This window comes from Trachurus japonicus, chromosome 1, assembly GCF_045865225.1.
Source record: "Trachurus japonicus isolate A0001 chromosome 1, Traja_1.0".
Classification (NCBI taxonomy): Eukaryota; Metazoa; Chordata; class Actinopteri; order Carangiformes; family Carangidae; genus Trachurus; species Trachurus japonicus.
This window is the reverse complement of record NC_140907.1, coordinates 13,473,504-13,497,535: the sequence shown is the minus strand read 5'-3', so window position 1 is coordinate 13,497,535 and position 24,032 is coordinate 13,473,504. Positions and strand designations below refer to the sequence as shown.

At 45.7% G+C, this 24,032-nt stretch overlaps 1 protein-coding gene across 2 annotated transcripts in view; it reads right to left on the bottom strand.

Moving 5' to 3' along the window:
- The window catches only part of LOC146991496 (uncharacterized), a 29,357-nt gene that overhangs the window by 1,165 nt on the left and 4,160 nt on the right, over positions 1–24,032 (bottom strand). The window contains exons 1-5 of one of the 2 annotated variants that reach the window (XM_085773671.1): positions 3,231–3,548; positions 1,831–1,941; positions 661–757; positions 416–506; positions 51–123 (exon numbers count right to left, since the gene is read on the bottom strand). In XM_085773671.1, coding sequence (XP_085629797.1) covers positions 51–123; positions 416–506; positions 661–757; positions 1,831–1,941; positions 3,231–3,520 — 662 coding nt within the window. In that variant the 5' untranslated portion in view covers positions 3,521–3,548. Of the gene's footprint in view, positions 1–50; positions 124–415; positions 507–660; positions 758–1,830; positions 1,942–3,230; positions 3,549–22,366; positions 22,464–22,961; positions 23,034–24,032 lie in introns of those variants that run through there. The other variant, XM_085773661.1, reaches the window with a different exon arrangement.

Here is a 24,032-nt window from a genome sequence, read left to right as displayed (position 1 = left end):
AGCTAAAGATGACAAAGGTAAGAGGGACGGAGGAAATCTCATCAGCATACCTTCCCAAGTCCACTGTGTAACGTCCATCTTCCACACTTAAAGTGGTACTGATTTCCTCATCCCCTTGAATATCTGCTTGTGGATTCATTTGAAACAGTTAGTACCTTACTGCGTGTTCACACTAAAAGCTTCCAAAGCGTCAAAAACGCCGGGAGTTAAATCATTTTCAATGAGAGCCCCGCAACCTGAACCACCAAAGCATTAACTGCCAAAATATTTTGCCGCTTTGGAAGCTGTCTTGTCTGTAGTGCATCCTCAGGCGTTTTTGACGCTTTGGAAGCTTTTGTTGCGAACATACAGTTACTTTTACTATAAACAAGTTGCTTGTAACCAGAAGGCCTTTGTTAATGTAAATGTGACTCACCTCTATTAACTTTTTTTTGTGAAAGCTTGATTGTCAACCGTCTGTCTTGACTTCCTGCTTTTTGAGGGGCTGCAACTTTTTTCCTAGGAGCCTTTAAATGGGACAAGGCACAGAAACCCACCAGCACACCAAATTAGTATCTTCTATACCATTGCATGTACCGTACTATACACTTTGAATTAACTTAAAGTAAAAGGAAGACGTGATAACTCTCCCATCACAAGAGATCAGTCTGTTCAACATACCTTTCCATTTTCAGATGGACAGACAACAGGAGCAGCACAAGTCTCTTGTTTGTCTTTGTTTAATGAACTTGAAGAGGATTCACAATCCATACTGTCACTGGACAAACAGAAAACAAAGAAGCACAAGGTGATAGATGAGTTTTCCTGCTCATATGTGTTTAGGCAAGCTGAGAGATGCTTGATATAATTTCTAATGAAACATTTCACTATGTCCAACACTCTGATCCTAATAAAGCCATTGATTACTGAGCCAATAAACCAACGTATCTAACAAACCTGCTCATAAGACTCGCTCACTCACCACGTGTCATTTGAATCACGTCTGTCAGACGTCAGCGGTTCAGGTCGATTCTCTGAACTGGTCCGAATTATCGTGTTTATTTACATTCACACTACTTGGAAACACGCAAGACCATGACCCGTTTCTGGTTGTAGTAGTGGTGTAAGTAGTTTAGTTCAAACTAACATCCGTCAGGATGGTGGGCACTTGGTGCTAGCTACCTGCTAACGCACCCGTCCAGCTGAATAAAAAGAGTCCTTCTGGGTCCTGGGTACTTTTTCCTTAATCCCACAGGCATTCCCTTGATCTAACCCTCTTCTCCTTCTGCGTCAATACGGGAGAGATATTTGACTGACTTTTGTAGAGCTTCAGATGCCATCTTGTATCTTTGTATAACATAACATTTGGTGAGCTGAATCCCTAGGTCATAAAATGTGGTTTAAGTTAATTTAAATGTAAGCCTAGGCTACCAGATCGTTTACCACCTCAGCCAACAACAACTTCAATCACACACAGTGACAATGTTAACAGCAACTGAACAATTATAAGCTTTGTGTGTCACACTGCTTCAGGGAAAAGGGTAGCAAATGTCAACAAATACAACAGAGCATTGAAAGGTAACTTTGTTATCAACAGCACTTACACAATCCAGGAGATGGTGGCTCCATTCTCATTAACAATCTGAGTGTCCTTCACACTCACTGGGTGCGTGCTGCATATTAACAGTGAAAAAATAATATGATGAATCAAGAAGTCATCCCAACAAGTGCAAATACATTTGTAAATCTAATAATGACCGCAGGTAATGTGCTGTGATTAGCTAGATAATTGCAAACATACTTGGTCTACAGAACAACCTGCAGAAATGCCACATACACAGACAAGATTACCTCTGAGATTCAACACCGTTGCTGGAAAGTGGTGGTGGACGGGGTGGCTGGACGTTTCTGATGACCGTCGTCTGGATTGATAAGCATGTTCCCTTTGAGTGTTTTTCGTAACTGGAACAAAAAGGATGGAAATTGTAATTTTGTACCCTTGACTGCAGTCAAACATACACAAATATAACAGTGTATTCCTGTTCACTTCCAGTCTGTGTGAGTGAAACATTAGCTTCCTGTGGCGAATCAAGAAGCCAATCCGCAGATTATTATTTTATACTTATATTATTGTATTATACTATGTTATACACATACTATAATATGTATTATTGCGAGTGGCTCACCCCAGGCTGCTGGCATGGTTGTTTAGGCCCACAACCGCTGGGGGGGGGGGCATGATTAGAAAGGTCCCAACCAGGATTCAATTCAATTAATTTAACACAAACATAAACACGTGCCTGGTTTGTTCAGTTGTAAGCAGTGTGTGTGATGGTGTTTGGCTCTGAGTGTTGACGGGGCCACAAACAAAACGTTGTAGGGCCTATGGCCAGCCCTGGGTTCTCCCCGCAATAAACAAGCACATTGCTCAAACTTTTGTAGTAGGAACATTGGGGGAAATAAACGCTTGAGGCATTTTTTTTTTACCATCAATAAGTCCAGCTCCCTACAAAGTCCACCCATCTCTTCCTCTTGCCTCACTGCACACTAAAACTACCTGTCCAGCAGAAACTTCGCGACCATCTCGTCCTTTTTTAGCTCAGGATGAAGCTGCATCAGTCTCCGCCATCGCTCGAAAGAAGAGCCAATGTTGATGCGAGTTTTGGCTCTTGCTTTATCAAGTTCTCTCTTGTTTTGGGCTTTTTCAAAAACAATCTTCCTTTTGCCGACCGGTTTCCCTGCGGGGGCGGCTGAAGGTGGCCCGCATTTGTCGGCCATTGTTTTAACACAGTTCGTTTCCCAAAACGGCCCTTATTATTGTCTCACAGCTTTGCTCTTCCTGGTCGGGGGCGGGGAAGAATGCGCGCGCGGTTACGTCGGAGGCACGGCGGTGGAAGATAGTGAGTTTATATCCCTGGTGGATTTTTCTCTCCCACATTTTAGTGTCCCATCAACTTATTAATAGGATTTTAACTTTAAAAAATAAATAAAAGAAAGATGTTAATTTCCAGGAAGGTACGTGTTGGTTTAACATTTGTTTTGGAAGGTTGCTTTTATTTTGAAATCAGTTACACGCTCTTTCCCTAATGTCTAAACACCTACCGAAAAACAGCGTGGAGGCTGGCTTGACCACAGTGCTGACATTACACGACACCCTGACAGAAATCCCAAGACAATTATACATTGACTAGCCTATAGGACAATAATAGCGATACATCTACTGACACTGCTTCAGAAATTACGTTTATTACCTGTCCAACAGCCGTAAAGCCATGTCAGTGTCTGACCTGAGTCCGAGTTTTGCTTTCAAGGCTCTCCATAGAGGAAAAGCAACACCGATACAAACACGCGTTTGTCTTCTCTGTCGGTCACTCTCTTTCTTTGACTTGATTCCTTCTGCTGAGCGACGGGGTTTTTTCTTGGGAATACAACCCCCCTCTGAACCCTGGCTTGGGGGCTTCTTAGGGTCGTTAGCCATGTTTATATCCGTCGCTTGGAGACCACGGATGTGTAATGAAAACGTGGATCTACTATAATGCATCCATGGTAGAGCCAGTGCTTCGCCTCCCTCATGCTGCGTTCAAAACAACTCGGAACTCTGGGTTCTCCTCTTTGTCTTGCTGGTGGGCTACAAACCAGAGTTTAAAAGGTGCATGCCGCCACCCAGTGCACTGGAGTGTGTAGCATCATGACTTTGGCCCCGTTTCAGATAAAAAATAAAGCTTTCTAGAATTGTACTTGATTTCCCCCTATTTCTAACAATCTTTTTACCCTCCCTCGTTTTCATTTCTATAAGTAATTGTTATATACATATAGGTTTTGGTTTGCCTGTTTTATTTGTTTACTTTTATGTTAGATGTGTAATTATTGTACATTGGGTGTCAAAATTAAAAAAAGGACCACACAGTCAATGCATCAATGCATTTTAATGCCAAAATAAGTTAAAACATTATGAAATATAGTATTTATTTACGTCAACAGATTACATACCAATAAAATGTATGTTGTTATTTCTCTTTGATTTTAAATGATCTGTTTTCATTATTAAATGCCACTCTGAGCCTCTGCATACTATGAGCTGTATACAGAGTGGTGACTTTGAACAGAGCACATTTTACACAGAGAGCACATAGAAAATTTCCTCAGCAGCATGTTGGTCTGAGCGATGATCCATAAGATCATATGAAAAGATATAATGCCAAGATATTTTAATTCCCTTGACATGTCCAAGGGGCCCTCAGAGGTAAAACACAGGAAAAATTGGGCAGTATATCCATCAATGTTCTCCTTAAAGACCCGTTTAATTTCCCCCGGGTTGACGGTATATTCCCAGTGGAAGCCTGGAGGGGCACAGCCTTAACATTTAGCACCATAGCTATTGAGATGTGGTCAGAGGTGGCCATCCATAGCAGATCTCTATGTTTTCTAGAGAGGCATAAGCATCTGCTGTACACACACAGTGGGTGAGGCCAGGAGGTACTTACATAGGTAAAAAAAATCAGAAAGAAAAATCAGAAAGAGTAGAACAGTTGAAGAATAGCAAGAATAGTTTGCAGATAAAATATAGGCCTAATTGTTATCCTCACAAAAGTGTACAAGATGTTTTGCAAAAAGAGAACTACTATCTGATAGGTCAGCATTAAAATCACCAATGACATAAGTACACATTGAGTCATTATCCTCAATGAAGGAATGAATAAAACCTCATCTGTTCTGAAATTCATCCATAGACTCATAAGATTCAAATACACCATGTCAGGGGAGAGCATGAGCGGTCTCTTGATACCTGTCAACATGGTCCCTTAAAGGAGGACAGAGAAAAGGAGTGGATGGAGAAGGCGTCTGTGATCCAAGCTTTGTCTGAAATCATTCTCAGTAAACGCTGGCTGAAGGAGGATCACATGTTTAAACTTCAGATATGATTATGCAGTTTAATTTTCAAGTTGTGTTGCTTTAAAAAATATAACTTAGTGTTTCTATTTAACATATGTACACATGTACAGTACTGTTCAGAAAAAAAGTTATATACTCCATTCTCTATCGATAAAAATGTACTTACTTAATAGAATTTTTAGATTCTAATCCCCCTTTAATCCAACGTTGTAACATTGTCCCTAAAGTCTTACAAACATTTTATTTTCAACATCAAAGGCCTGCTACAACACCATCTGAGTGTTACTTCTTTTTTTCCAATAGATTTTACTATATTTGGGTTTTACAGGGTAAACATTGTGAGTTCATAAAGAGCAGGTTTATAGACTGCCTAGCTTATATTGCTGTTGTGAACAGTCAACATTTCTGGCCAACAAATGCGCAGACATAAATCTTGTAGACATGTACAGTAATCTACAGCAATATGTACTTGGTAAAAAAAAAAAGAAAGGAAAAAAAAAAAAAGCAAACTCTAATTCAGTATTTCGATGTTTGGAGAAAAGAGAAACTGACATGAATATTTCCAAATAAGCAGTAGACAATAGGCGACATATGACAGCACAGATGACTTTACACATATTATGAGGACAAACGCCAAACCAATGAGACTGCCTGGTATCTGCAGTTTTCTGACCAAACAACGCCAACCAGTATCCTTCGCATCAGAAACAAGCTCACATATGCGCTACAGAGTCCTACTCTACAATTACAATGTAAGCTTTATGGTTATTTTCCACTGAAAATCAAAACAAATGTAGCAGGGGTAATTACCTGTTAAGAAGATATGTGGACAACTCGGCATCGGTTTTAAACCCTTTCAGGTCACGTAGCTCCCTCCACCTCTGAAAAGCTTCTCCGATATTTACCCTTGTTTTACCTCGGCTTCGGTCGAGTTCTTTCTTTTTTGCTTCTTTATCTTTCCAAGCCATCGTCTTCTTTTTTGTTGTCTTAGTACTCGCCCAGACTGTTGTTAGCAACCGGCGTACGGTGAGTTTCTCCATTGCGGCTGGTTGTTTGTCCGCCATTGCTCTCTCTAACCTCCTGACGCTGTGAACGACACAGCTGAGCGGCAGCATGAGCGGAGGCAGGGGGCATGGGGCGGTCCGCAGCCAGCGTGTGTTTGATTCATTCAGACGCTCCTCTGGCTGTATATTCATGCAAATCGCGGTAGAAGCAGTAGGTGGGGCCAGAGCGATATCTATCGCTCTGGGTGGGGCTAATGAAGCAGCCTTTTTGTTTTTTCACGGATTACTTTATTTATATACCACTCAGTGGCGGCTGGTGCTAAAATAAATTGGGGGGGCGTCAGATAAATAAGATAAATAAAGAGCATTGCTAACTTCACATCCAGCAGTAAACAGCAGTCAGCAGCGGATCAGCTGATCTCTCCCTCCGTACAAACGCTCCGTTCTGATCTAGCCCCACTGGACTTTCAAAGTAAAGGTGACGCAGCTGAAAATTAGTTAGGCTAAATAGTGAAACAGCGGCGCCTTTATAGCCGATTTTAGGATGAAACTCTGAACATAACCTGAAACAACAGATTTTTCTTTTGCTGCGGCCGCCATTGTCTCCTGTCTTGTTGTTGTCTGTCTGCTCCGTGTGCACGCCATGGATGTATTATATTAACGGTGCACGCGGGTGAGTCTGTAGCTGTTTGAGTGACAGGCACGTCGCCGCTGCCAGGGGAGTGACTTTGATTGACAGGTCAGGTATCATGAATCAATCCGATTGGATGAAAAAATGACCCAAACGCGCTGATTGGCCACGGGCGCAGAGAGCTGCGCCCGGAGGAGAATCTTGAAGTGACCAATTAGAGACCAGCATGAAGTCACATGGAAGCCAAAAGTTTAAGAGCCCACATACACACTCATTAGGCCGGCGCCCCTCGCTATTGAAATGTATGAAACAACCCAGACTAAACCCAATATGGAATGGAAAGGCTTACGAATTTCAAAGTAAAACCCATTGTATGAGTGAACACTGAACAGATATGGTAATTACTTTTTATTATATTTATGTTTACTGTGTCTACACTTTTTTCCTGAAATTTTGATGGGGGCGGCGCCCTAGCGCCCCCTATTGACCGGCCGCCACTGATACCACTGTCTGGACAACATATAGCGACAGTTTTAGCAAATATGACAAAAAGTTACTTTTAGCCTTTACAAATCATCAACTGCTTCCTGGCATGACATAGGAACGTACACTTCTTGGATGTGACTCATGTGGAAACAGCGATTTACGGATTATGTTTTTACATTACGGGAAAGTAACATGATAAACTATTATTCAGATGGCGTGTCACTCGAAGTCTCCAAAAAGGCAAAAGTAAAAAAAAAAAAAAAAGAGATTTGAGCTTTCTCTAATTCTCAAAAGTCACCAACAGCATGTAACAACAGGATTGTCGTGGTCGTGTTCGCCCGGGGAATGGTTTTAATGGAACACCGACCGTTACCTAGCAGTTTAACGACCGGCTTCAGTTACTTTTGTTTACGTATGTGGATCAACATAGCCTAGAAATCTAGACGCACCCTAGCGGCAGCAAAAATATTTGCTCCGTAGGTAGGTCTAGAAACAATTAGCCATAGGAACTTTTTGAGTCTCGAACACCGATTGTGTTCACCAATCACATCGCTCTATCTGTTTAGAGAGTCGTTGGGCGGGCTTAACGCGATGACGACATACATTTTAATTGGCTTGTCAGGCTAACGTCATCCTGCTCTTTGCTCTGATTGGTCGTAGCGCTACCCTATTGCGTGCAGAGGCAGTTTGAAAGACAGCCTTCATCCCGCCCCCTGGATTGAGCCGAGGTCTACCGGTCGTTTCCAGAGTCCAGACTATACATATAGTCTGGCTTGTCAGGCTAGGATCAACAGTTATATTATGGCAATAAACTAAATAGGCTAAGCAAGTGTGCTTTAACTAAAACACTAAAACAGGACAGAATGAAACATGGTGGCAGCATGCAGACCATATAATACATCCATGATGCAGACAGTCTGTGATGTAATGCATGGTTTTTGGCACATCAGACTAGAATAGTGATTCCCAAACTGCAACTTTCTACTCTCTGAGCATTTGCATGATAAGGAGTTTTCTACAAGCCTGCCTTGTCTGGGTGATATTTATTCTGGTCTGAATTAACTTTATCTTGGATTACAGTAGGGTTCTGCAACTATAAAATAAGATAAAATAATCCTTTATTTATTCCACAGTGGGGAAATTCACAGGGGGCAGCAGCAGACAACAGTGAAGAAATGTTTTATGTTAAAGGAGTCATCACCCGGAAATCGCATTTTTCCTTGTTAAAACATGTATACTGGTGTTGGACCTCAGTGGAGTTTTTTCGTTTGGGCTCTTTGTTTAAGCCAGAGTAGCTCATGAGGCTGCACACCGCAAAATTACGAGATTTTGACTCTGCTCCTATGGTGACGTCACACTTCTCTTCCACCACCCCGACTTCCGCCACGCTGCCATTACTTATTGTTTTATTTCCCACTGTAGCGCTGTTATTTCGTCACTTTATTAAGTTTTAATATTTTTTCATGCGAGAAAGTAAGGGTTTAGATCCCCAATGTGCAGTTAGTTTATCCAAATGACGGCTGTTTAGAAATTTTCTCCGCGTTGGGAGAAGTGAGGCTCCAGCGAGCTGTAGCGAGCACCAGAGGAGCGGAGGAGGAGTGACTGTCAGCAACCCGCCTGCAGTGCTCGTTTAGCCGGCCGAACGACGTCGTCATGCCGCGGGAGGAAACAATCGTTAATTTATTACGTTTTAATATTTTTTCGTGCGAGAAAGTAAGGGTTTAGATCCCCAATGTGCGGTTAATTTATCCAAATGACGGCTTTGTTTCCTGTTTTACATTATTGGACACACTGATTAATCCAGGTGTGCCTGAGTAGTCACAATGGTCAGACACACCTGGATTAATTAGGTTGTCCAATAATGTAAGACAGGAAATGAAGGAGCAGCATTAAGTTCAGGAAGTAGTGGAGCTGTGCAAAGAGCCCATTGTGGCAGTCGTATTAATTTGTTTGAATGAAAAGTGAAGCTTCACACAGAGCAGCTCTGCCCCGGGGCTCTGTAGTCTACGTACAGAAATCACCACATTTGCATCAATAAATACATGTTTTACAATGAACTGATAAAATGTTGTTTTATTTTATGAAGTTATATAACATGGTACACGACTGAGAGCAGCATAGTATGCGGTTTCCAATACAGCCTGCATGTAGCCCACTGGGCCAGCCACCATTCCGGCTCTGTCCTTCGTGCGTCCAATCAATGCGCACCTCATTACATATTCATACAATGAACATCCGGATCAGTCAAAACCTCGCGCTTACTCTCACGAGAGAAAGTTGCCGTATGAAAAAGTGTCAGAACAAGCTCTATGTTTGAATTTTTTATTTTATTTTAATGTTTCCAATAAGTTTTAAGAATTGATTCAAAGCAATTTAAGGGGGATTGGATACGTAAAAAACCAGGTGATGACTCCTTTAATAAATTGATATGTGAGAGATAAAGTTGAAAGTTGAAGCCCTGGTTAAAAAAATCAAGTCAAGCTACCTCACCACATTCTCCGCCACATTTGGCCGCTTCTGTTGGCTCAGAATGCCGATGGGAATAAGTCCAGCACCAGAAGTCTTCCAAAGGAAGCTCACACATACACTGCAGGGCTTATCTGGATTATAACTACATCAACTACATCATAGCTGATGATGTGTTGATCACAGGATAAGGGGTAACAAGAGGAGGCCAACAAAGATCACAACAAGAAACTGAGACACTTCCTGCTCAGGTGCTGGGAGAACAACATTAAGCTGAATAAAGACAAATTCAAGATGCGACAACCAGAAGTATCCTACATTGGACACCTACTGACTGCTGAGGGACTGCACGTTCACCCGGAAAAAGTAAGAGCAGTCAAGAAAATGCTGTAGGCCAACAGATCGTGAGAGGTGTACAGAGACAGATTGACGTGTATGGTAAATTACCATGAGCACCTGTCAGAATAGAGTTAGAGGTTTTAAGACAACTCACACACATTCATTTTATGAGAAAATTGCAACAGAAGCAAACTCAACTGATTTTGTATCCTCAACATCTCCTGAGTGAGGGAAAAAAAAGCCCAGAAGAATCCCATTAGGGGAAAGTTTTGAAAAACACCCAAACATATCCCATTTATACGCATATAAAAAAAAAAATTTCACGTGAATAGGGTAAAATTTTTAACCTTTACATATCTCCATGAAAATTACTGAGTTGATTACTTACATTAAGACAAACAAAAAATGTATTATAAGTTTTTAGAAATTCTTTGTTAACATGAGAAAATTTGCATAAATGCCACCGTTTTGATGGCACATAATATGAAGTTGCTGTGGTGGTACCGGCATGAAAATTGGAATGAGTTGACTCCATCGGTCAACCGACAAGTTGACCACTTTAAATTTCAAGATGACTGCAATTTTTCAAGACAGCCACATCCTTAGTAGAGCAGGTATGAGCCAACAGTGCATAATCCAATTACGTATGGCTAATTTGCACACATACAACACCTGATCTAAACATTGGGTGGGCAGGTGAAAATGTCTTGTTCAATATTGTTAACATATTACAGTTAAAAAACTTAAGGAATGGAACCAATTTAGGCTACTCATTAAATTAATGCTCATTAAATTAATGAGCATTAATAGAGACCATTTACAGTCTATGATAGAGACGGAGCATGTCATACCTGCTCTACTAAGGATGTGGCTGTCTTGAAAAATTGCAGTCATCTTGAAATTTAAAGTGGTCAACTTGTCGGTTGACCGATGGAGTCAACTCATTCCAATTTTCATGCCGGTACCACCACAGCAACTTCATATATACATGTGCCGTCAAAACGGTGGCATTTATGCAAATTTATGCAAATTTGCTCATGTTAACAAAGAATTTCTAAAAACTTGTAATACATTTTTTGTTTGTCTTAATGTAAGTAATCAACTCAGTAATTTTCATGGAGATATCTAAAGGTTAAAAAGTGTACCCTATTGACATGAAAAAATGTTTTTATGTGCGTAAATGGGATATGTTTGGGTGTTTTTCGAAACTTTCCCCTAATGGGATTCTTCGGGGCTTTTTTTCCCTCACTCAGGAGATGCTGAGGATACAAAATCAGTTGAGTTTGCTTCTGTTGCAATTTGTTTAACGTTGACCCCTTTTTTGGCCTAAAATTACTGTAGGCTACTACAAAGAAAACATGTGGGAATGGTCTGATGTACATAAAGAGGCATTTCAGGGGTTAAAGGACAAAAAAGCATGTCCTTTGTTTAAGATTGCTGTTTATAACTAATATTAAGTGATGTTGAGTTTACAAGTCTTTCGTTTAAGGTTAATGTTCATTAAAGCTATGTCAAGGTTGAGAAAGACGACGAGAAAGATTTGAAAATAACGCGTGCACACACACGCACGCACACACACCTCCCCTCGGCGCCTCCTACAAACAACAAAATCAGTTGAGCCTCTGAGATTTGAAAAAAAAAAAAGCCAGTATTGGCACAGACTAATGAAAGTTATTTATGTAGGCTAAGATCTACCACAATAAAACACAAAAATTACCTGTTCAACAAGAATTCTGCTGTCTCAGCGTCTGATTTCAGTCCCAAATCCTGGCAAAGCTTTCTCCACCGGTCAAAGGATTCCCCGATGTTTACTCGGTTCCTATGTAGGTCACATTTCTTCTTGGTTTCTGCCTTTTCCTCGGCCGACTTGCGTTTTCTTGCAACCTTCGCCGTTGGGGCAAGCAGAAGCCGCTTGCTGGTATCGGTCTTTTCCTTCTCCATGGCAACAGAAACTCTGGTAGCTGAGCTGCTAAGCTAATCACTAGCCGCTCAGAGTTTACAGAGAGGGAAGGGGAGGGGAGGAGAGGAGTCGGGATGACGAAGAGCAGGGGAGGCGAAGGGATTGGATGGAGGGTACGAGCCAATGCGAGCCAGACGGGGCGCGTGGCTCCCATTGGTCAGTTTCTATGCAGGCCTACAGCTGATAGACTGAATGGATGGGTTTTTGGTTCTTTTTTGCTATTTAGTAGATCGGACTACAGGACCATAATTGCCGTATAAACGATGTTAATAATAATCGCCAATCTTCCAAATGGTAGACCATAGCTTTAAGATATTTATTTGGGACAAAATAAGTTACTTCAAAAGAAAAAAGAAAGATAACAACAGTAGCCGTGCTGTCGTGTTGTGTCCCGGGGAACGGTTTTAATGTAACACCAACCGTTACCCCGGAAGCAGCTTCAGTTCTTCTTGTTTACGTTCTGAGTCTGATAACCCACCCACCGCTCCACGGAGGGACTTCTCCACAAAAGCACACAGCTGGGAGGAGGGGGCTTGTCAAAACAACCCAAACACCCACACCCGTCGAGGTTGTATTCATCCTGCAGCGGTTATTATCCCTCTCTCACACACACACCGACGGCGCTGGTGTTAGTGACCCGTCTTTTGAAGGGGGTTGCTCTGATCTCGGCTAACCCCCGCCGGGTCGTTGAGTTTGGCTGCCGGAAGCCGCTTCAGTGTTTGACAGCTCCAGGTCACATAAGGTGAATTGACACAGCGATTTACCTGTCCAGCAGAAAGGCAGCCCGCTGCGCGTCCGTTTGAAATCCTTTCAGATCCCCGAGTGTCCGCCACTGCTCTATGCCACACCGATGTTCACTCTGGTTTTATTTCTTGTTCGATCCAACTCTTTCTTTTTTGTTTGCTTTCAGCGAGAGATTTGCCACTACCAGTTTCTTTTTTTTGTGTGTGATTCTCTTATCTGATTATTTATTTACTTAGTTTTTATTATTATTATTTTTTCTTTCTTTCTTTCTTTTTCCCATTTGTAAGCTTAGATATCACAAGTTGACTATTATTCTGATATCTGGCCGTTTGTGGATTAGCTGGGGTTAGGAGAGCCTTGTCTGTGTGTGTGTGTGTGTGTGTGTGTAAGTCCTGTAATGTGTTTCAATGTATTTGTTCTTCTCTTATTTCTTTACCTATCATTGTATCTTTTTGTGGAAGGACCCCCTCAAAAATGAGATGATTCATCTCAAGGGGCTATCCTGAATAAATAAATTCAAAATAAATTCAAATCAGGAACCCCCTGACCAGAATAGGTTTAATTATGATGCCGGGAGCTGTAGGCTTTTCAGGCTGCTGCATAAATAGACATAGAGAAACATGATTGCCCCAAACAAACAGACCTTTCCTTACTGATAGCTAAATGGGAAAACATAATAAAAAGAGGAAAAACAGCTATATGTTTTGTTTTTAAAACACATTCTGCCTACCTCAGCTTTAATGTTGGTTGATTAAAAAAGCACCCGGGCCAATGACAATCATGACTCATGTCTCTCATGAATTCTCCTTCTCTTCATTCCATTGTGATTGTTTTTAGCTCATAGGCAAAACGTACACATGCTGGTTTTGGATTGAAACACAAAGGGCTGCAATGTTAAAACACCATCTTCTCATAGTGTGATGGATCTAATGAGCACACAAATGTCCTGTCATCAGCCATTAAACATGTGGGCTCCCCCCTCTTACCAGCCTTCAATGTGTCTATTTCCATAAAGTTCAGGGTGCCATTGTAGGCTATATGTGTTTTATTGAGGTTTGAACTTCTTTCAACACACTTTACCATAAAGTATCAAAAACATAAAGGAGAAGGCAGCAGCAGTTCCAGCAGTATCGTGACAAAGTCGATATAGAATCAACATAAAGTGCTGTCAGTAACACGTGTAATAACTGGATTCTAGTTTCTGATTGGTTGAGCTGGGCTCAAAATAATTAGTTACTTCAAGATAATTTACATCTAGTAATAACATGACATCTGTATATAACGAAGGTTACAGTTGTAACTACGGTTCTATGAGTCCCGGATGACCGCCAGAGGCGGTGCTTTAAGCACTGGATAACTCCGCCCGCGCTAGCGCATGTCGAGTACGAATAACAACAATGTCACCTGTGACCCCTGCATGACCCCCGGGAGGCTATATCTTCCGGTGTCAGCAGGCAATCGGCTCCCAAAATCTGCTCGTGAACGCGCGAGGATTCTGAGGGACAGAGCGCTCTGGCGGTCATCCGGGACTCATAGAACCGTAGTTACAACTGTAACCTTCGTTCTATTTCGTCCCTCCTGACCGCCAGAGGCGGTGCTTTAAGCACTGGATGACATATACCAACAGTGTCATGAAGAATCCCACAACCCACCTTACTGAAGAGAGGTCGAAGGCCCAGGGCAAAGGACCACGCCCAACGGGTGGGGAGCAGCAACATTAAGCCGGTAAAAGCGGTGGAAAGTACCCGGCGACGACCAAGAGGCTGCAGAACAGATGTCATCCAGGGGTACGCCCCTCAGGGCAGCCCAGGACGTGGAGACACCGCGTGTGGAGTGGCATCTGACCCCCGCCGGCAATGCCCGACCGTTGATCCTGTAAGCACAAGAGATGGTGTCCACAATCCAATGAGAAAGGCGCTGTTTGGAGAGGGCACAACCTCTGGTACGACCCCCATAACAAACAAACAACTGTTCCGTCTGCCGCACATGTGCAGTGGCACTGATATAGGCAGCCAGGGCCCGCACAGGACACAAAACACGCAACTCATCATCAGCCGCTGGGGGATCAAACCGCGCCAGGTGAATAGGGCGGTTGACATGGCCACGGGGCAGGGTTTTCGGCAGAAACGCAACATTAGGCCACAGGGTCACACTCGCACCCTCAGGCCCCCAACGTAGGCAGGACTCGCCAACAGACAAAGCCTGCAACTCCCCCACCCGCTTTGCTGAGGTGATAGCCAGAAGAAAGGCCGTCTTCAACGACAGCCACTTAAGGTCAGCCTGGGCGAGAGGTTCAAAGGGTGAAGAAGCCAGGGCCTTCAGCACCAGGGAGAGGTCCCACGCTGGAACCCTCGGGGACACAGTGGGCCGCAGCCTCAATGCCCCCCTCAGAAATAGAGACACCAACCGCTGGCACCCGACGGTAGCACTGTCAACGAGATCATGCCGCCCTGAAATGGCAGCCACATACACCCTCAAAGTGGAAGGTGCACGACCATCGTCCAGGAGAGACTGAAGAAAGTCCAGAACGGTGGTCACTGGACAAGAAGTGGGGTCCTCCCCCCTGTCAGCACACCAGGCAGAGAACCTCCTCCACTTGCAGTCATACTGGAGGCGGGTGGACGATGCACGAGCATGCGAGATGGTTCGTCGGACAGGCTCAGTGCAACCGGTCAGAAGTGTGTCGGGCCCTGCAGCGGCCAAGCCCACAACTGGAGACGGCAGGGGTCGGGGTGCCAAATCCGGCCCCCTAGCTGGGACAGGAGATCCCTCCTCCCTGGGAGACGCCATGGCGAGCTGCAGCAGAGCTTCCGCAGCAGAGGAAACCAGGGCCTCCCTGGCCAGAATGGGGCCACCAGGAGGAGGCGATGTCCCCGAAGAAGGACCCACTGCAGCGTCGGGAGGATCAGAGGCAGCGGTGGAAAGGCGTACAGGAAGACGCTGGGCCACTCGTGCCCCAAGGCATCCTGTCCTAGAGGACTGTCCTCCTCCGTCCAGGAAAACCACAGGGGACAATGGGTTGACGCCCTCGAGGCAAAGAGATCCACCTCCGCCCTGCCGAAAACGCCCCAGATCAGCTCGACCACCTCTGGGTGTAGCCTCCACTCCCCCGGCGGGGGCTTGCGCCGAGAAAGGAAATCCGCCACCTGATTCCGATCCCCCGGGAGCCACATCGCTCGCAAGCTCAACAGATGGGGCGTGGCCCATGTCAGCAGGCGCTGGGACACCTGCAACAGTTGCGCTGACTTGGTGCCCCCCTGATGGTTGATCTGGGAGACCACTGCCCTGTTGTCTGACCGAACCAGCACATGTTTCCCCTGCAGGTGCGGAAGAAAATGGCGGAGAGCCAGGTGGACAGCCCGCAGCTCCAACACATTGACGTGCTGCGTGCGGTCCCGAGGAGACCACCGTCCCTGGGCGGACCTGCCACGCCAGACTGCACCCCAGCATAACTGGGATGCATCTGTTGCAACCGTCTCTCGGAAGGAAGGAAGGACCCCCAGAGGAGCGCCCCCCAGTAGGAACGCCCTGTCCTGCCATGGCGCCAGGGCGTGGAAACAGACCCGAGACACCCTGAGCAGCTTGTGCTTGTGAGACCTCGGGTGCAGATGGAAGCTGTTCAGCCACATCTGAAGCGGACGCAGCAGCAGCAGGCCGGAAGGTATGGCAGTCGATGCGGCCGTCAGTTTGCCCAGGAGCTGCAGGAACTGAACGAAAGGGAGCCGCCTGCCCCTCTTGAAGAAAGGAAGGAGCCGGAGGATGTCGTCCACGCGTCTCTCCGACAGGTAGGCCTTCATGGCGACAGAGTCCAGAACCAGACCCAAATAGGCAGCCCGCTGAGTGGGAACCAGACAACTCTTTGCAACGTTGACCTTGAGGCCCAGTCGAGACACATGCAACATTAGACGGTTGGTATCCCGCATCACCTGGGCCCGGGATGGCGCACACACCAACCAGTCGTCCAGATAAGGCAGGACCTTCATGCCCCCTGCCTGCAGAGGCGCCAAGGCCGCTGCAACACAGCGGGTAAACACCCTGGGGGACAGGGAGAGCCCAAAGGGGAGCACCCTGAATTGATAATGGTGGCCCTGGAAGGCAAACCTGAGGAAGGGCTGATGATGAGCCGCGATCGGGACATGAAAGTATGCATCTTTCAAATCTATGGTTGTGAACCACTCGCCGGGGCAGACCACACGCTGAACAACTGCTGTAGTCAGCATGTGGAACGGCAGAACTTTCAAATACCTGTTCAGGCCACGCAGGTCCAGGATGGGTCGCAGTCCGCCGTCCTTCTTGCTGACCAGGAAGTAGGTGGAATAAAACCCCCCGGGATGAAGGAGGGGGTCCACCGGTAGGATGGCACCCTTGTCCAGGAGGGTGGACAGCTCCTGGGCTAGGGCTTGGGCCTTGGCCGGTAGATGTGATCTTCACCCGGCCAAAGGCAGGGGGCCGGCGTCGGAATTGCAATTCGTACCCCTGGGTCAAGGTGGACACAACCCAGGGGTCCGGACAGCAGGCAGCCCAGTGACTGAGCTGCTGCTGGGAAAAGCATCCGACGACCGGCCCCGTGGCCCTAGCGCCGCTGCCCCCGGGCCCTGAAGGAACCGGAGGAACGGCGGTCGGGCTTAGAGGCCTGCTGCTGGCGCGGTGAGCGGCGCACTGTGGCACGAAAGTCACCTGTCGGCTTCCTCGTGTCCCGTCGCGACGGCCGCTGAGCAGCCTGGGGGGGCATCTGTGGAGGACGTGGAGGGGCAGATGGGAACGCCCTCGGCCTGCTGGAGGTAGGCGTCCTCTTGTGGAGACCTGCCAGTCGCCTCCTGGTCTCATCCGCCTCAGCTGTGCGGTCCAAGGCCTCCAGGGCTGCGGAGCCAAACAGCTCACCAGGCGCCGCTGGCACCCCACGAAGGACCCTGCGAGTCGCCTCCGTCAGGGGCGATTGGGCCAGCCAGACGTGACGGCGAGTGTGGACCAGAGTGGACATGAGCCGACCCAATTCTCTCGACTGGCAGGCAAAGGCCTGCAGGGAGGCGTCGCAGATGTCGCGGACGGAGTCGTCCACGTGGGCATCCTGCAGAGAAGTCGAGAGAGCCAAGAGGAAGTGGGACAGGGTGTTTCCCAGGCGGCCGATGCGCGCTGCTGTGGTGTAAGCCCTGCAGACATAATCATCAAGGCAAGGCAAGGCAAGGCAATTTTATTTGTATAGCCCGTTTTTACAAACAGTTTGTCTCAAAGGGCTTTACATGGCATCGTAACAACATCCTCTGTCCTTAGACCCTCACATCGACTGAGGAAAAACTCCATGGAAACCCTTTTAACAGGGAAAAGTCGGAGAAACCTCAGGGTGAGCAACAGAGGAGGGATCCCTCACCCAGGACGGACAGACGTGCAATAGATGTTGTTACAGACTTTACACTGGGCAGAAGGGCACCGGGGGTCAGGCTTCATTGCCTCATCCGGAGACACGATCAAGGCCGCAATCGCAGGCTCCACCGCTGGCATGTGGAGAAGGCCAACTGCCTCAGCACCCTCCATGGCAGCCAAGGCCCGCTCATCCGACCCCGGCCTGGTGAAGGCCGACGTGTCTGCCCAGCAAGAGTGCAGCTCCTTCAAAAAATCTGGAGAGTGCGGTACCACAGTCTTCGCCGGTGGGGGGTTGCGCCTGTAGAAAGCACTGGGAGCCTTACCCTCGGTAGGCGCATCAAGCTGCAGGCGTGCCAGGGCAGCCCGGATGATTGCCCCCATGGACGAATCCTCAGAGCCCCGCCGGGAACCCGAGGCCGAAGAATGCGAGGAGCCCGCTACCGTTGGAGTCGCCAACTCAACCTGCTCAGAATCATTAAACTGGCTGGATGAAGCTGCAATGGAGATGGCATCGTCCACTGGCAGCGGTGACCCCCGAGTAGCCGTAGCAGCAGCATGTGGCATCCTACCAGCAGGCTGCAGGCCAAGGAGAAGCGCCTTCATCTCCTCCATATCAGCCGCCAGACGGTCAACCTTTGAGGAGAGCTGGTCGTCCGTCTTCCTGCGTCGTTTCCCTGCGGGGACAGCACCCACGTCCCGTGAGGCAGGCCTCTTCTGTGCAGCATCCCGACAGGAATCCGCCCCCCCGGACTGGAATGAGGGCAGACAGGAGAGTGGATCCAGTTGGGCTAGCCTGGCCAGCCTTATCGACCTCGGCATAATGCTGCAATTTATACAGGCTTCATCGTTGATGGCCTCCCGCAGGTGATCCACACCAAGGCAGGACACACACCGGTCATGGCCATCCTCAGGCTCCAGGGACGCCATACAGCTGCCACAGGCATGCGCCATCCGGAACCAGGTGGCAAAAAAACACAAAAAAGAGACAAGATGTGACGTCGCCGGGACGGAAACGCCAACACCTTGAAACACAAAGCCAAGTTGGGAGAGGGGGCAGGAACGCAACCTTCACCAACAAGGTAAGCAGTTTTTTAACACAACTGAGCTAGAAGAGGGATTGGAACCCTACCTCAATAACACAGTTGAATCCTTCAATAATACTTTGAACACTAACAGAGAAACACAAAAAAGAACAGTTAATAGCATTCAAAGCAGCACAAACCTGCTAGCAACACAGCCCTCAGCAGCTGCGTGCAATGCTGGAAGGTGAGGGGCGGAAACGCCACCACCCAGCCAGCCACCTTTACAGAGCAGGTAAAGAACATACAACGTGCAAATCGCCGGCTACAGCCTCTGGGAGGACGAGCGTCAGCCCATTACTCCCGCCACGAAGGCACGAGGCTGCACAAAGCCAGCAGCACGCCAGTAATAGCTGTACCAGGCCAATTAAATGGCCATGCTATACTTACGTACACCTCGACGCGCGGTCGCGAGAAGAATGAAGGCCGATTGCCTGCTGACACCGGAAGATATAGCCTCCCGGGGGTCATGCAGGGGTCACAGGTGACATTGTTGTTATTCGTACTCGACATGCGCTAGCGCGGGCGGAGTTATCCAGTGCTTAAAGCACCGCCTCTGGCGGTCAGGAGGGACGAAATAGAACAACTGTTGTCATTACATTGATTCTGACTGGACCACAATCAGAGCTCAATAAACAAATCAATTATGCGTTCTGGGCAAACTAGTTCATCCAGATCACATGTTAAAGCCAGGTGTGAAGGGCGCCGTCAGTTTAACCACTAACATTAAAAAGGGAACTTTGGGCTCGACTTTGAAGGAGTAAATATTCCAAAGGAGTTTTGTTACAGTTATCAACTTCTTACCGCTAATTGTAACTTAACTGATCAGCACAGTGTGTGACCTCATGTCAGAACAGCACATTCTCCGATGGTGTGAACAGATGACCACCACAACCTGAGGTCTCCATCCTCAAGACATTTCAGTGAAAAGCAGCAGAACAACCTGACGTCCAGCTGCTCAGTCCACTACATCTCAGGTTGAAGCAAACACTGGTACATGTCCCTGCTTCAGTGTAATCCCAGTACAACCACTGTCACCTTCACCACCCCGTCTCAGCTGGTGTTGCTGCTCGGTGACGTTGCTGTGTTGGTCTGTCCATTGATCTGGTCACCGCCATCATCCTCATCGGCATCTGGCAGGTTAGTCCATGTGAAGCGGCTCTCACAGAAATAGCACGCCTGGTTAACAACTATCTTTAGTCCTTGGACACGTTTTCTGACTGAACATTGTTTGTTGCATTCCCGGCACGACTTGAACATCTGGAGGATGCACTCTTCATCAACGATGAACTCTGAGGAGCTGATGAGAAGAAGATAAAGGTGTTAGTCACTTCAACTCAGCACTGAAAGCTGAAGATGACAAAGGTAAGAGGGACGGAGGAAATCTCATCAGCATACCTTCCCAAGTCCACTGTGTAACGTCCATCTCCCACAGTTAAAGTGGTACGGATTTCCTCATGCTCATCTTCTTGAATATCTGCTTGTGGATTTATTTTAAACAGTTAATACCTTACTTTTAGAAGAAGCTAGTTGCTTGTAACCAGAAGGGCTTTGTTAATGTAAATGTGACTCACCTCGATTGTTCCTTAACTGTTTGTCTTGGCCTTTTTCCCTTGAAGCCTTAAAATGTGACAAGGCATAGAAACCCATCAGCACACCACTTAGAAGGCACTGTTAGTGTAACAAGGACAACAGCATCTTCAGTCAGATGTTATACACAGGAAGCAAACAGCAGGACATCCCATACAGGAAGCTAAGAGCCCATCCACACGGATAAGGCTTTAATGAATCCGCATAAGTTTTTTATCGTTCAGATGGAAACAGTGTTTTCAGGGGGTGATAACGGTATTTTGTGCAAAAGGGAATCTGAAAACATCGCCCCAGCGTTTTCATGCAGACACCCTGTCTCACCCTGGCATTTAAAGCAGAAGTAAGTGGTCCGGTCGTTTTCGCTAATGCTGCGTTCCATGCCGGCTTTTGAAATCGTAAATTACAGCTTCAAGTCACAACTTACGACTTTGTAGCGTTTCAGGCAACCCACTCGTGTTTTTCCGACCTGTTTTACCGGTGAAAGTCACTATAACGGCCACTCGTAACTTCCGACCCGTGAACTCGTACCAGATCAAACTGATACAACTTCACAGCTCGGAGTTACGAGTTGCCTTGAACGCACCATAACAGTCCTCGTCCCTACGTCGCCACATTCACGGCGTCCCTTGGCTGCACACACAGCCCTGCATGCCGTTCTCTCTCCTCATTGGATAAAAACTGTAGGATACGATAAATGTTTTCTCTTCGGCTCAGAGCAGAGCAGAGGGACTGACAGACCCGTGTTTCAGTCCAAACACTCTATGTAAGTGATTGCTGTCGGAAGATATAACTATTTAAGACTTATATTAACACAAATATATCACTTACTTCTGCTTTAAACTACACCTTCAAGTTCACACATGTTCGAACGTCAGTTTCCACCTTTGAATGTTCCCTTTTTTTTTTTTTATTAACAATTTTTCTTTATTTGTTTTAGTTATCAATGTTAACAATACATTGCAATACAATCCCCTCTGGATTATAGAGAACAATAAAAAACAAAAAACAAACAAACATAAAATACAATCATCAAGAACAGAGCCTGTATACAATTATATAAAATCAAGTCTCTCCTTATATAATAACCATTTCCCCCATCTTTTAGCAAATAAGTGTTCTTTCACTTTCAACTTGTATGTGAGATGTTCCATCGCTAGTATATCGTCTATAATTGACATCCATTGTTTGTTACAAGGGGGGTCAGTCTTGAGCCAGTTTTTAGTAATGGCCCTCTTCCCAGCCACCAAAAGCTTAATCAGATATTGGTCTCCTATATGCACCGATCCATCCAAATGTCCGAGGTACAGAACAAGACAAGACTTAGGAATCACATATTCCAGCACATTGCAGAGAACTGAGTGAACATTCCCCCAGAAGGGCTGTATATTTGTGCATTTCCAAAAGATGTGTGTGTGATCTGAATCTATGTCATTACACAGTCTCCAGCATGGCCGGTGAGTACCCAACTGTTTGCTTTTGATTCTAGGTGTGATAAAATATCGAATTAGATTCTTCCAATTAAATTCTCTCCATCTCAGTGACTGTGTAGTAGTTTTGGTGTGCTTTCCACAAATCATGCCATGTCCCTTCTGGAATCTCCTCACCCAGCTCCCTTTCCCACTTGGCTTTAACATATAATGTTGACTCTATTTTAGATTCCATTAAGCAGCCATATAAAACAGATACTGCTTTTGGGATGAATGTTCCCATTTTTAAAATAATTTTAATTCTGTTCTAATGGCGAAGTTCATTTTGACAGCCTTACTATACACTATGAATTAACAGGAAGATGTGATAACTGTCCTATCACAAGAGATCAGTCAGTTCAACGTACCTTTCCATTTTCAGATGAATAGACAACAGGAGCAGCACAAGTCTCTTGTTTGTCTTCGTTTGATGAACTCGAAGGGGATTCACAATCCATACTGTCACTGGACAAACAGAAAACAAAGAAGCACCAGGTGATAGATGAGTTTTCCTATTAATAAGTGTGTTTAGGCAAGCTGAGTTTCTTTGTTTGTTAGTCCAAAGAATCTCAGATTCTGCATTACACAGGAACAGTTGGATGAGAAATTAAACATCTTCAAGTGTCTTTTACACCAATAAATGCTGATACGTTTCACCACTGTTGTCATATTTATCATATACCCAAATAACATCTATCTTGTTCCAACCAATAAAAGCTAGGCATCAATTATAAATGGATTAAAAGCAATAATCAGTGACTTTTCCCAGGGCTCCAGACTTCATCTTTCAGTAGTTGACTGATGTGCCAAAACAGAAATGCTTGATTCAATTTCTAATGAAACATTTCACTATGTCCAACTCTCTGGTCCGAATAAAGCCATTGATTACTGAGCCAATAAACCTGTTGTCTTATCAGATACCAATGTATCTAACAAACCTGCTCACCAGACTCACTCACTCACCACGTCTCAACTGAATCACGTCTCTCAGACTTCAGCGGGTCGGGTCGATTCTCTGAACTGGGCCGAAGGTTACTGCAGTCATGGGAAAAATGTGTTTATTAGTGTGTTTATTCACATTTACACTTCTTGGAAACATGCGACACAAACACGTTTCTAGTTGTAGTGATGGAAGTAGTTTAGTTCACATTAACATCCGTCAAAACGGTGCCATGTCAGCATCTGTTCTCAGTCGCAATTCAAGTTGAAGCTGCCTCCATGAGTTGAACACGTGTCCGATGTTTACCCGGGTGCCAGACCGGCTTTTGTCGTAATTTCGTATCGACTCACGAGTTGCCGCTGATAAAACCTTTGTTTTCTTATTAGTTTGACTTTTTAGTGGACTTCGGGTGGTGGTGGTGGTGGTGGTGGGTCGTTTGCTGCACGTAGCAGAATCCATTTCTACCCAAACACTAGTTTGAATTGACTGCGCTCGTCTTCTTCCCGCATCGAAGGGAGGACGCGCATTCAGCATGACTGCGCGGGACCACAAATTGCAGCACATTATGCAGCACACGTGGGTGGGCTCCTTCTTTTTGGTTTTGAGCACTCGATCCGTGATGAAGAGGCTCCAGTGGTGCTTCGACACCTTGTTCATTACTTAGTGCTCGAGTAGGACATCTAGTGGTCAATAAAATGAAGTGAAGCGCAATCGAGATGTGTCAATAATTGGTTTGTGGATTGTTTGGGAATTGATTTGCCATGCACATTCCTGTTCGACAGTGCTACATGGTTGCATGGTCTGAAGCTGACACAATAAAATATAAATGAAGCCATGTTGAAAACCATGTTTCCTATTTTAATTGTAGTAGTATAATTAGCCGGATATATTATGCTATGAATCATATTCAATCCTAAAACAAGTCTAAATAGCCTATGGCTTAAAATGTTAAATGGTGTGTATACTAAATTGCAAATGTGGTCTCATTTCAAAAGAGATGAATTAAATGACAATGATTTACAGCCCAGGATTCAATCTCACTCCAACTCTACGACTTCAGCTAGGAAATTGCATCAGTCCTTTAAGTGAGTTCA